This window comes from Trachinotus anak, unplaced genomic scaffold (genome assembly GCF_046630095.1).
Source record: "Trachinotus anak isolate AG129_WGS33_773 ecotype Australia unplaced genomic scaffold, CSIRO_AGI_Tana_v1 ptg000015l, whole genome shotgun sequence".
Lineage (NCBI taxonomy): Eukaryota > Metazoa > Chordata > Actinopteri > Carangiformes > Carangidae > Trachinotus > Trachinotus anak.
In genome coordinates, this window is record NW_027273866.1 from 13869567 (window position 1) to 13884330 (window position 14764).

Sequence of the window (14764 nt, forward strand, 5' to 3'; positions counted from 1 at the left end):
ACTTTAGAGACATCACTGGGAGGTCGAGATCTCGAGGTAATAAATGTGCCAGATGATTTCTGATCAGCAGCAATAGACGCACTCAACCATTTAACAACTGAATTTATTTCAAAGGTTTAAGGCCTTTATCAAAGAGGGGTTTGTACGTTATATGTTAATGGAAACTGCCTCTTTAAGGAGATTATTGTCCACCAGTTTTCTTTTGACAGTTTACAGAATAGAGAGGAACAGGAAACGAGCGCAGAGAGAGAGAGAGGCATGAAATCTGTATCAAGTTTATCAATTTGAGTATAAAGACAAACACAGTGAAAAGGAAATGTTGTGTGTAACAATCAGCATGTGAAGCATAATACAGCATCAGCATCATTAAAGATGTGTGTAAGAGCTCCGGAGAGAAATGGAGCCCAGACAAAGAGATGAAGAAATATTTAAAATAATCCAATACAACAATATAAGACCAGTAAGTAAATTATATTCAAATAATACATCAGTCACATTACAATGCTTACACATGGTTTTAAGGTGAAACTGGACTCTTTGAAGCCCTTTAACTGGTTTGTTAGGGGTTAAATGTCCCCTATGTGTTTTCTCAGGGTGTGTGTTTCTGTTTCTGACAGAAAACCTTATTTGAATTGAAAACCTGCCGCATTGAGTTTGTTGCTGTGTTTATCTTCCAGTTGGTTTGGTTGGTTTAAAAAAAGCCTGGTGTAATTGTAAGCAGTCAGATTCTCTTAGCACCACAGCTGCCTATGAATCTCCTACACATCTTTCATGACATTTCCAATCAAGGTCAAGGAGAAGAGGTATCAAAATAAGATTTTTTGTCTTTACTTTTCAACCACAGCCAAAATGTCTGCTGTGGAAAAGTCTGCTGATGTCACAGGTGTAGACACAGATAATTTGCTCCACTAATAATTATATCAACCACTTCATTTCTTTTGAAGGTTTCAGGCAAGTATCCAAGTAGGTATTTATTAATGGAAAATGCCTCCTTTAAGAGCTATAATGTCCCAGTGTTGGCTTTAATCTGACAACTGTAGTTTGAAGATGAAGATGTTCACTTTCAACACTAAACATGGCTGCCTTTATTTCAACTCTCCCAGTGGATGAATATCAGTGTGACCTCTCTTTTTTTGCATTTAATCATTTTTCATGACAACAGCATCTGGATGTTGTAGTGAGGCTGATATTTAGCATTAAAGTTCTTGAGGTTTTGTCCGGGACTCTGCTGGTTTGGCTCAGAGCATGTGGCTGCGTAAAGTCCAGGAAGTTGCAGCCTTGCTCCATTAACTGTATCTCAGGCTCCATATTTCTCACTGTTTTTACATCCTAAATTATGGTTCATCAAAAATATTGGGTGACAATTTGCACTGGCTTCCTGTTGTCCTGTTATTATGAATTGATAATATAATAATCTTTAATGTACTTGTGTTTTTACCTTCATGACACAGTTTGCAGTTTCACCCTAGGTTTGAAAACGCACTCATGTGCCTCTTTCAGCAGTGCATGACACAGATGCTGCTTTTTCTGTGAGTTTGAAATAACCACACACTCTTATTTGGAACATGATTCTGTTTTGTAACAGAAGTGGAAACAGCAGCTTATACAGTGATCTGAAGGTCAGGGTTTGCGGGAGGAGATACCATCATCTAGATACAACATGTTTCTGTTGCTGTATCACGCGCTGTTTCCTGTTTATGTGACTGCAGAGAGCACAAACATGTTTTTCAAGGTAACAAATGGAGGAAGGAGAACGTGGTCTTCGTCAGTTTGAGTCCCACTGGAGGTTTTACGGGTCAAAAATAAATGTACAGTTAGATGAGTGACTGTTTGGACAGAAGCATTTAGTGTATGATCAGTTATGTTTCAAATATACAGAATAGTATGTGATTATTGTGGCTGACATGAAAATGGGACAGACTCTTCTTAAATGAACTTAACCTCATAATGTTTTAACCTCTGTGATTGCAGCAAAATACATTTTTCCACATGTCTTATTTACTGCAAATGTGTGCACCAGATCACAGTAAACAGCTGTTGTATATAATACAACACATCCTGAAGTTGATTCTGTAGCTTCAGTTGACACAGAGATGGAAGTTTTCCCAGCTGTTTGCTCAGAGATGTGCAGTGTGGGTGTGAGTTGGTGCAGAGATGCAGGTGCGGCCTGTGAGCCGGAGGTTGTGGTGAAGTGGAAGTTTGCGCCTCTGTCATTTCTCAGCACAGAGAACGATCTGCAGGCTGCTGTGTGACCACATCCTCTCCTCTGCTCTCGCTCTCTGCTTCTGCACAGTTTCAAGCACCAGTCTGTCTTCTCACCAACACCAGCTTTGACCTTCTTTTGTACACGGAGGAGAATGTTGATTTCCTGTTGCTATGTGGTAGACTCACACTCTTAACATTTACTTTGCTTCTGACAGTGTTTGAACTAAGGGAAGAATTTCTTTATTCATGAAGAGAATACAAACGGTTACAAACACTACTTATGTTCTTACAAAGTGGAAAAACGAGATATGACTCAAATAAACCCACATGAATAGGTTCAAATAATTTCACAAAAAGAAAAAACAATACAGATAAGTTGATGGAATTTAATTTATCTGTTACGAAACCTGAGTCACTTTTCAGTTTGTTTGCTGGAAAAACCTGTTATGGACCAAATGAACCTGCCTGTGAAGTTTTCCTGAGCTGAGATGTCTCAACTTATGTAGGTGGAAGATTTCTGAGAAAACAGGCTGGTTGGTGAGCTGCTGAAAACACCTCACACCATCAGTGATGAGATGAGATGTGAGATAAGTGAGGGGGCGATGGTAACTATCTGACTATCAGCGACAATTTGGAGCAACTGACAGAGGTTGTAGTTGATCTTTCTAAACCTTTCATATTCAAACGAGCCACGGGGCATGAACGGTGTCTGATATGAAGATTGACCCATGTCCATTTCTGTGTTGGATACCTGTACATACTGAATGTAAATAAAGTTTTACTGCATGAAGATGAATGGTTTTCAGGACAAGTCACTCAGGACAAACCTTTAAAGAAAAACTAAAGGGCACGTTTGTCAAGATTCCCCAAAATACTTTTATTAAGAAGAAACTTAAGCAAACAACCACCAAATTACAAAATTACACCAAACTATTTGCCTGCGAGTTATAGCGTTAGCAGTGTAACAAGAATAAGCATAGAACTGATAATCTACTGTGTGCAGAATTTCAGTGGCTGCATATACAGAGGACATGCAGATGCACCGTTACATTAAGCTTTATAGAAATATAACTACTATGTTTTCAATTCTAAAAATTTATTTACAGAAAGAATCCATCTCTCAGAATTCTGCCGCAGCTCAGCTCTCAGTGCTTCTGCTTTCCAGTTGAACCCTGAAACAGACAAAAAAAACAAAACAAAACACAACGTCTTAATGTCTTGAGCTCTTTTTGTGAACTGTTTGTTCACATAGTAAAATACATGGAACCAGTTTGTCAAGGACAGTCAATGAAAAGTGTTTGGTTTGACAAACCTGAAGTTTCCACACCACAAACGCCACAAAGGCTCCATAGATGGTGCTCTTGATGATAAAAATACCGTAGGAGAGTTTGGCACTCTGTGTGATCCTCAGATAGTTGTCTGCACAAAGTTCAAACATTCAGATGAGTTACATGGTTCAAAGAGGAAATATCCAGAGCACTTTATATATGTAGCTACTCTTGGTTTATATGTAGATGTGCTAATAGTTCTACATGAGCGTATTTCTTTTCATTTACGTAGGACACTAGTTCTGGTAGAATTGATGCAGTGAAGTGCCCAGAACCACAGGATGATATATTTACCTCTTATCATGACACCCTTAGTTTGAGCTGATGGAAAAATAAGAAATGGATTAGACAAGAACAGATGATTGTTCACATGTACGTCCAACAATAAAATGATCAGGTTTATTTCTTCAGTCAACAAAAACATACCTTCAACACCGCGAATTGAATTTTGGTAATGGGTAGTATCAGTCCCACTGAAGAAGCTGATGATGCAGGTGAATTCATTCTTAGGGTTGTTCCAGTCATCGGCAGGGACCCTCAACCTACTGGTGATTCTGTAGAATTTTCGAGAACTATCAGTCCACTGGGCAGCGTTGTCAGTGGCCACACCTTTGGTCTTATTCTTCCCGTTAACCTGCCAGAACACACTGACATGGTCTGGGTAGAATCCACTGACCACACAAAGTAAGGTCTTCTTCCTCTCATCGTCTTTCAGGTTGCGACACTCGAATGATGAAGGTCCAAACACTTTCACACTTTCATTTGTTGGTGGGGTGACTTCACGGCCTTTTTCTACAAGAACGAAGGAAATAAATCACTAAATTAAAGCTGCCTGTAGATCTACAACAAACACCTGACTGTAAAGAACACAGGAATCTCAACACCAGCATTTAGACATGAAAACAGGGGGACAACAAAACACCAGAGAACTTTTTCACACTGAAAATTACCATCAAATACAACATGATCATTACAGTTCACATAACTCACACTGAGAGGCATCAATATTTCATTTCTTCAGAGAAATGTTTTTTTAAGTTAGTGCAATAATCTTACCAAGAACTGTTAGTTTGGTTCCTTCTCCAAAATAAGCAGGATAGCTTCCAGAGCACGCTGCTGACTTACATGTGAAAAACTGACAAAGGTCTGCAGTATAGGAGCTGCACGAACCTCCAACTACCTCTAACTGTTCTTTACTGCACGTTTCTCACAAGCCAGTCCATACACCATTCACTAAATCATATATATATATCTCACTTATGAACTCATTGTTATTTTTCCCTTAACTTTTTAATGCAAAGAAAGAAATCTTCTGAATGCCAATTTTTAACATAGTATTAACTATACCAGTGATTTTGGGGTCTGAACTGAATAAAGCCTTTCAGCCCATAGATTTATCTTTTGTATTTAGTTGATAGATTTTACATTTTCTTTTGCAGTTTTGGTTGCAAACTTAACTTAACTCAACAATAATGTTGCACGTTTAGATTAAATGAATCACTGAAAAACATTCATGCACATGATTTTTAAAAATCATTTTCTTACCCAATACTGTCAGTTTGGTGCCACTGCCAAAGTAAACTGGGTCATAGTTGTTCACATTGATACGAGGCTACAGAAAAAACTGCTCAACCATTCAGCGCTGAAAGCTGTGGACTGTCTTTGTGCTCTTTTTACAGATCAACCAAAAACTAAAAACCTTTTTGCACACAGACATGTAGAAATACAACATAATCATACATGCATGAGATTAGATACTAACAGCATTTGAATTTAGATTTAAAGTCAGTTTCAGAGGAGAAGATCAAAAACAACCCTCAGCTCTAACCTTGAAGATCAAACCCAACTAGTTTGCAAATAGATTCTATGGAATATTACATTTGCTTTTATTATTTTTACTTTTAATTGTTTCCATCCTCTTACCTAAAACGGTGAGTTTAGTTCCAGCTCCAAAGTAAGCCTCTGACTGGAAACTCACAGTATTTCACAGAGCTGATAAGAACTCACTGAGAGACTGATGCTCTGGGCATAGAGCCAAACGTTTTACTGCCACACTACTTTTACTGCAGAACGAACACTTGTTTTTGGTGGATTGTTCTTCACCGCAACTGTTTTTTGCACTTTTTAAAAAGAAAATACTTTGTTCAATAGAGTAAAATAAAGTAAGGTATTTAAGTATATTTTTAAGACTGGCTATTTATTTAATTCTCACTTACAACAAACAAGCTGTGAAACAATCCAAGGTTATTTTTTGCAGGTTTTCTTACCTAAAACAGTGAGTTTAGTTCCAGCTCCAAAGTAAGCCTCAGTGTTGGAGCACGGAGACTTTGAACTGTAACAAAAACTCTTCCCATTGCCTCTCTTTATCTGTGCCGCATTGAAATTATTCCCACTTTTTCACTCTGTGACAAGTAAAAACTTCCACTTTTATACTTTGAGACAATCATCCTCGACTTATTTTCACCAGGTAAACATCTAGTCGTGTTTTTGAGGGTGTTTTTATGATGATTAATCCTGGTAATGGACATAAACATTAGTGTTGAGGATGTGTTTGAGCCTTAGAGTATCTTTACATTATCAAAACCATCTGAATGAAACTATGAATAAACTTTAAAATGTTTTCTTACCTAAAACAGTTAACTTTGTTCCTCCACCAAAGTAAGCCTCAAGACCACCAGAGTCACAGTGAACTTGATCAGTGCTCAAAACAGCCCAAGATGCTGCTTCTACTTTACTTCTGTACTTTTTAGTTTTATAATCAGTGTAACTGTCCTTTAAAACCAACACCTTCATCCTGTTTTTAAAGTTGGATACAGTACAAACCTCATTTACCAGCCGGTTGGGCTCCGTTTTAACTGCACTACTACAGTCAGTTTTGTGTCTTGGCTGAAATAAGCTTTACACAAACACACTGTTTAAGCTCAAGAAAAAAAACTGTGTGACAGCAAAGAAACATTACAATCACAATGCTGTTTTCAAGTAGTTCTGTTTTCTTACCTAAAACAGTTAACTTAGTTCCTCCACCAAAGTAAGCTTCTGCAGTACCGGAGTCACAGTGAACTTGATCAGTGCTCAAAACAGCTCAAGATGCTGCTTCTACTTTACTTCTGTACTTTTTAGTTTTATAATCAGTGTAACTGTCCTTTAAAACCAGCACCTCCATCCTGTTTTCAAAGTTGGATACAGTACAAACCTCATTCCCCAGCCTGTTGGGCTCCGTTTTAACTAAGACACAGTTTTGTGTCTTGGCTGAAATAAGCTTCATATTGACAGTGTTTAAGCTCAAGAAGGAAAAAAAGCACTTGAGTGTTGTACTACAGTAAAGAAACATTACAATCACAATGCTGTTTTCAAAATGTTGTGTTTCTTACCTAAAACAGTTAACTTAGTTCCTCCACCAAAGTAAGCCTCTGTGCCAGCACCACCAGAGTCACAGTGAACTTGATCTGTGCTCAAAACAGCCCAAGATGCTGCTTCTACTTTACTTTTACAGAAAACTTTTCAGTGTAACTGTTCTTTGAAACCAGCACCTCCATCCTGTTTTTTTAAAAGTTGGATACAGTACAAACCTCATTTACCAGCCTGTTGGGCTCCGTTTTAACTGCACTACTACAGTCAGTTTTGTGTCTTGGTTGAATTAAGCTTCACACAAACACACTGTTTAAGCTCAAGAGCAAAACACTCATTACAATGACAGAATTATTCTCATTTCTTACCTAAAACAGTTAACTTTGTTCCTCCACCAAAGTAAGCTTCACCAACACCACCAGAGTCACAGTGAACCTGATCAGTGCTCAAAACGATGCTGCTTCTACTTTACTTCTTCAGTTTCTAGTTGCTTTAAATGTATTTTATTATCTTAAAATCCCAAAAATCTCATTTGCTGCATTCCAGTCTGGTTTTAGGTTTTAAGGATTTGTGTAACACAAACATTTCTTCCCAGACAACAGACCTGCTTCAGCTTGTTTTGCTTTGTTTTACAGGAAGATTTATGAGATGAAGTTTGACGTCTTACTTACCAAGAACAGTCAGTTTTGTTCCCTGTCCGAAATAAGCTTCGTTCTGACACAGTGTTTAAGCTGAAGAACAAAAAGCTCTGAGCTGAAGTTAAACCACACAGAGCTTGAAAACAGTAACTGTCTTCCTTCAAATACAAGGTTTTTTCTCTGTTTTGTTTTTTAAAATTTAACATTTGATTTCTCACGATAGACCTTATCTTAAACTGTATATTCAACATATGCTTCTTACCTAATACAGTTAACTTTGTTCCTCCACCGAAGGACGGTTCGTAACCAGAGTCACAGTGAACTTGATCAGTGCTCAAAACAGCCCAAGATGCTGCTTCTACTTCTCTTCTTTACTTTCAGTTGCTTTAAAATGTATTTTATTGTCTTAAAACTCAGTTTTAAGACTAAGTCTTGTGTAACACAAACGTTTCTCCTCAGACAACAGACCTGCTTCAGCCGGTTTTGCTTTGTTTTACAGGAAAATTCATGAGATGAAGTTTTGCTCTCTGTGTGAAATAAGCTTCATACAGTGTTTAAGGTCAAGAACACAACACTCTGGGCCAAACTCAAACTAAACTTGAGAGCTTTACTACTTAAAAAAGCATAACGATTACAATGCTGTGATCCATTTGTTCTGATTTCTTACCTAAAACAGTTAATTTTGTGCCTCCTCCGAAGTAAGCTTCACCACCACCAGTGTCACAGTGAACTCGAACAGTGCTCAAAACAACCAAACATGCTGCTTTTACTTTGCTTCTTCACTTTTTAGTTGCCTTTAAATATATCTTATTGTCTTAAATCTCTCTTTTCTTTAAATCCAACAACCATAATTTGCTGCATTACAGTTTGGTTTTAAGTTTGGTTTTAAGGATTTGTGTAACACATATTTCTTCCCAGACAACAGACCTGCTTCAGCTTGTTTTGCTTTGTTTTACAGGAAGATTTATGAGATGAAGTTTGACGTCTTACTTACCAAGAACAGTCAGTTTTGTTCCCTGTCCGAAATAAGCTTCATACTGACACAGTGTTTAAGCTGAAGAACAAAAAGCTCTGAGCTGAAGTTAAACCACACAGAGCTTGAAAACAGTAACTGTCTTCCTTCAAATACAAGGTTTTTTTTTCTGTTTGTTGACATTTGTTCTGATTTCTTAACAAAGACCTTATCACAGACTGTGTGTACAATATATGTTTCTTACCTAAAACAGTTAACTTTGTTCCTCCGCCAAAGTAAGGTTCAAATCCACCAGAGTCACAGTGAACTTGATCAGTGCTCAAAACAGCCCAAGATGCTGCTTTTGTTTTGATTATTTACTTTTAGTTGCTTTTAAAATTTAGTTTATTGTCTTAAATCTGACTTTTCTTTAAATTGAAAACGTTTGTTGACCTGTCTATTTTTTACAAGTTTTATGCAACAAAAACATTTTTCCTCAAACAGCAGGCCTCCTTTAACTCATTTTACTTATTTTAGCGCTGAAATCATGAGAAGAAAGTTGGATGTTTTACTTACCGAGAACAGTCAGTTTTGTTCCCTGGCCGAAATAAGGTTCATTATTGGCACAGCGTTCAAGCTTATCATCAAAAAGTACTGAGCTAAACTTGAACCGAAGTACATTAGGACTCTGAATGCACCACTTCTTTTATAAAACCTACTGCATTTGTTCCATTTTAATCAGTCCTGACTTACCCAAAACAGTCAGTTTTGTTCCTTTTCCAAAGTACGCCTCGTTGATGTTGTCACAGTGCAAAAACACTGAGCATTAAACTCCTGTGTCTTTTTCTACCAGAATTATCTTTGTAAAGTTTTTACTAACACTTCAGTTTCTGATAAGACTCTAAACCAATGTGAAATTTACAAAAATACAGAAATATTTACCTAAAACCGTCAGTTTGGTTCCTGGGCCAAAGTAAGCAGGCTGAGAGCTGGTCACAGTGTTTTCTGTTCAGCTCAATATTTTCATAACAGTTTTTCCTTCACCTTCAAACCAGCATTTGTTATTTTTTTCAAGTTAGTTTCAGTGAAGTGAAGTTGTGAGAGCTCTGACTTACCTAAGACAGTGAGTTTTGTTCCTTTTCCAAAGTAAGCTTCATAAGCATTGTCACAGTGCAAAAATACTGAGCATTAAACTCTTGTGTCTTTTTCTACCAGAATTCTGTTATGTAATGTTTTTACTAACACTTCAGTTTATACTCTGAGTCTAAAGCAACATGAAATTTAAAAAAATACAGTAATAAACAGAAATATTTACCTAATACTGTAAGTTTGGTTCCTGGGCCAAAGTAAGCAGGCTGAGTGTTGGTCACAGTGTTTTCTGTTCAGCTCAATATTTCAGCTTTTTCATAACAGTTTTTCCTTCACCTTCAAACCAGCATTTGCTATTTTTTCCAAGTTAGTTTCAGTGAAGTGAAGTTGTGAGAGCTCTGACTTACCTAAGACAGTGAGTTTTGTTCCTTTTCCAAAGTAAGCTTCATTAGCATTGTCACAGTGCAAAAATACTGAGCATGAAACTCTTGTGTCTTTTTCTACCAGAATTCTGTTATGTAATGTTTTTACTAACACTTCAGTTTATACTCGGAGTCTAAAGCAACATAAAATTCACAAAAACACAGTAATAAACAGAAATATTTACCTAAAACCGTCAGTTTGGTTCCTGGGCCAAAGTAAGCAGGCTCAGTGTAGGTCACAGTGTTCTCTGTTCAGCTCAATATTTCTCCTTTTTCATAACAACAGTTTTTCTTTCACCTTCAATCCAGCATTTCTGTTTTTTAATTTGATTTCAGTGAAGTGAAGTTGTGAGAGCTCTGACTTACCCAAGACAGTGAGTTTTGTTCCTTTTCCAAAGTAAGCTTCACTTCCAGTGTCACACTGACTGTCTCCTCTAGCAAAAAGTTACAAAACTTTCCATAATCAGCATGTTCAGACACAGTCTAATAATCCAGAGAATGGAGAAAGTTTAACCATGCAAGATGGGCTCCATGATGTCCAGAGTTTTTTGTGTGTGTCAAGATGAGTAAAAGAAAAATCCAAATACTCTGAATATAATTTTTCAAACTTTTTTCTGACATATTTCTGTATAGAAATGTGTCAAAGTGACCTGCCATCATACACACCTTCAGGATATTGATGTTTTCTGCTCTAACAAGTGTTACAAGTTGCATGTAGCCGTCTTTACAATGGGTGTTAATGGGAGGAGGTTTTTGTACAGCGGCTCTATAGGATTGTATCACCGTGGCCCCCTGTCCCCACGATGAAAAAGCATCATACAAAAACCTGATGCATTTCTTGTTTTCTCCTCTCTCCTTCCCCCACCCAGCTTCTCTGTATCTCAGTCTCCATCTCTCTCTGTTAGAGCAGCTGCACAGGTTGGGCTGACTGACACTGTTGCTATTTCAGTGTCAACTAAGAAAAGAAGCAAGAACGGAGGGAAGGAAATGAGAGACTGTTTTAGTGTTTGTTTGTAGCTGTTCAGAGGAAGTGACATCTCTCATGGTCACACCTCTTTATCCTCCCAGTTATCAGTGAACGAAGGAGACTCACATTTCCTAAGTACTTTGCATGAAAGAAAAAAAATGGCATAAAATAAATTCAATGTGAAACAACTATTGACCATATAATATAGAAGTTATACCTTTAGAACTGACAAATTTAAAACATGTTATACACTTATGACTTAAGGAATTGTGTTGCAATATTACATTTTTGAAGAGCTCATTACATAAACATTGATGTATATCCACTTAAATTAATATCATCATCACCATCATAAATTAATAATACCAGTGTACAAATACAAGTGAAAAAGCTACAAGTAAAAGTTAGACATCCAGAATTTTAAGTAAAAGTCTAAGCATCAAAATACAATATAGGAAAAGCACAACTCTATATGTCACATATACATTACATAATTATTGATGCATCAGCAGAGAAGGTGGCGCTAAGTTTAATTACTTTATAGACTGCTGGTCTATAATACACCATAATTTATTTGTTGATTATATTTTATATAAATAATGTGAATCTGCAAAGAAACTAAAGCTACCAAATAAAAATCATGGAGTAAAAAACATGATGCTCTGGTCTGAAATGTAGCACAGCAGAAGCAGAAAGTAGCAGAAAGTACATAAACAGTGAATAAACTGAGTGTATAATGTTACATTTCACCACTACAAGTCAGCTTAGGGTATAAATACTATAAAATGTGACATTAGTATATTTAATGAATATCTGTGTTTATATTTGTTCCTATAAAATAAACATTAAAGTAAATATATTGAATATTTTGTTATTATCACATATCAATCTGTCTGTTGAGGTGTTACATTGTAAATTTCTGGTATTAATATAATGATTATTTAACTCAATGATTGGTACAACAGCCAGTGTGTGCTCATACTTAAAATGAAACCTTTTACATTCTTTTATATTTGCTTGATTGAGATGCATAATAAGCATTTCCATGATTTTATGTTATAGTTATGCTGTTGCACTTATATTTCATTTTTCATGTGTAAATTACACCTTTTTGCCAGACTACTTCTTTACAATATTGCCATTTTGTAAACACTTCATTATTTGACTGGCTATTGTTAACTTGCAAAAGCACAAGATGTGTAATCCCACTTGAACCCTGCAGAGGGCACTGTGTGACAACCTCTTAAATCTGAAGTACTCGATTCTTGTCAGGCTGCTCACAGAATTATAGTAAAATAAAACAGCAGAGACTTAATAAGAGTGTGACGCAGATGAGAAACTGTTCAGGACAATAATAGTGAATGTGACAAATAATCTTAACCATGTTAACACCTGCTCACTTATCTGAGCTGATCAGCTCTGTGGTGGTGCAGAATCATCACTGTAACTGCAGAGGAGCAGTTGTTTCAGCTTTAATTAATGAATTAAAGCTCATCAATCAGTTTTTGGAACAACTTTTCTTCCATATATTCCTGTCATTCGATCGAGTCTGTTGTCATGTGATGTCAGCAAAATCCTGACTTCAACACAGTAACCCTTCCCACTCATCCCACCTCCCGGTCATCTCTTCCTGGTGAGGTTGTTGTTTAGCTGCTGAGGCTCTCTGAACCACTGTGCTCTACTAGAAGCACAGTAATACACAGCTGAGTCTCCAGCCTCAACAGAGTGTATCTGGAGAGAGGAGCTGAGCACCGCAGGCCGGGACATGGTGTACTTGGATTCGCTGAAAGGAGCTTCAGTGCTCACAGTATCTTTATTGGCAGAATATGCTACCAGCTCCATTTTTTTACTGCTGCTTTGTCTGTACCAGTACATGTAGTAATATTGACTGTCATCTTGCTCACACTGCAAAGTTACAGTCGGGTCTCCCTTATGACTGAATGCAAGTGGAGTCTGGTGAACTTTTACACAGAAGGAGAAATCTGGAAAACAAGAAAACAGAAGAACAAGTAAATTAAAATCTTCAATTAGGACATTTGTAAAGAAAAAAACACATCACAGTTTTCTATCAGCAGAATTCAAATGTTCTCACCTGTGGAGATTAGAACTGCAACCAGGAGCAGCTTCATTTTCACGGTGATCATATGCTTAAAAGTAACAAAAATCAGACCCATCTGCACAGTCACAGTCACAACTCTGTCTTCAGGCTGAACAGTTGCAAGCGTAACTTAATGAACTGTTAATATAATGTTCTGTACTCTGATCCTCCTCCTCTCTGTTTCTCAGTACAGCTACAGTCTCCTAGTGGCCACCGAGCAGTAACTGCAGCATCAGTGCCTTCTTCAAGCACTGTGTTACAGATGTTAGAGTAATTGTTGCTTCTACAACAGAGATTACTGCAACAGAGACAAACATCAGAGTGTTAAACATGAATTTCTCTCAAGTCTTTTCTGCTGCATCAGACAAACCAGCAACTGTTACGGTACCATAATATGTTTGTACTTTCTGTAAGAGCAAGCAAAATTTTCCAAGTGATCACAGTGGGTGAAACTGTTGATCTTTGAGGCCGTCCCCACAGCAAGGATAGGATTATCAATTGTCGGTTGGTCCACATTTGGGCTAGACTGAAATATCTCAACAACTATTGAATAGATTGGCATTCAATTTTGAGCCGACAATGAATATCACTGATTCTGGTGAACCCCATAGTTTTTCTTCTTTGCTGCCATTTGTGCCAGGTGAGATGTTTTGAGAACTACTTGATGGTTTCCCTGTTTTCCACAAACTGTCATAACTTTGGTGATTACCTGACCAGTGTGTGACATGATGATCAGGTCAAAATTTTGATTTGCCCAATACTTTGGTTAAAGACCAGAACAGTCACAACTGATTTCATAAATTAAGCTCAGCCTCATTTGTGATTCCTGTGTAGTGCTCATCATCAGACTAACATGTTATCGTGCTGAAATAAAGTGGTAAAATAATAGTATACCTGATAAACATTATGAGCATGTGATCAAGGAGCTAACGTCTCTGTTTGGTTTCTATCATGTATTTTTTTCTGGATGATTAACCCTTGATGTTGTGGGTATGTAACACCCACTGAGTCACTGTACGAAAATATTGACCTTTACAAATGAACTTGACATTCAAAGGATTCTGTTCCTATCCCCCACCCCAAATTACTACATGGTCCAAACTCTCTGCTTTTGATGTTTGCTTGCACTCATATTTATCAGCTGATCAGATCCAAATAAAATAACCAATTAAAAGATGTGACAACACAATGTTTTTGACACAGCTTAATGTTTCCTCTGTAAATTTAGCATCAAACCAAACAAACCACAGCTCCTTCCTGCCTTCATATCTATCTGTGACAATCAGACCTGTTATTTGTATGACTGCCTGGTGTGTGTGCATCACTGTGACTGGCAGCACAGTAGTATCTGTTGGTGTCATTGGGAAACACTCCAGTGATTTGAAGAGAGAAGTTGTTTTTGGCTCCATCGATAGACAACTGAAAGTGCCCCTCAGACTTGTCATACTCGTTTAGAAGGAACTCCACTGGAGCTCCGTAGTGTTTTTGTCGGTACCAGAGCATGGTGTAGCTGCTCATGCTGAACCCAGTACCCATACTGCACTCCAGCATCAGTGTGACTCCCGGCTGAGACAGTCGATCTCCAGACTGCAGAACAACAACAGTGAGACCTGCAGCACATGAAGAATAATATTTGTGTCTCACCTCAATATAGTGAATTCACCCAGATATGTAAATGTGATTTGAGCCTTCAAGTGCTGCTTAACTACCCTTTATC

The 14764-nt window shown here is 37.4% G+C and overlaps 1 protein-coding gene across 2 annotated transcripts in view; it reads right to left on the minus strand.

The window, feature by feature from the left end:
• Positions 1-3057: 3057 nt before the first annotated feature.
• The window catches only part of LOC139633056 (M1-specific T cell receptor beta chain-like), a 29695-nt gene continuing 17988 nt past the window's right edge, over positions 3058-14764 (minus strand). Inside the window, exons 3-7 of one of the 2 annotated variants that reach the window (XM_071498452.1) lie at positions 10168-10228; positions 3960-4325; positions 3828-3854; positions 3518-3624; positions 3058-3377 (exon numbers count right to left, since the gene is read on the minus strand). In XM_071498452.1, coding sequence (XP_071354553.1) covers positions 3351-3377; positions 3518-3624; positions 3828-3854; positions 3960-4325; positions 10168-10228 — 588 coding nt within the window. In that variant the 3' untranslated portion in view covers positions 3058-3350. Of the gene's footprint in view, positions 3378-3517; positions 3625-3827; positions 3855-3959; positions 4326-9413; positions 9477-10167; positions 10229-14764 lie in introns of both variants that reach the window. The other variant, XM_071498453.1, reaches the window with a different exon arrangement.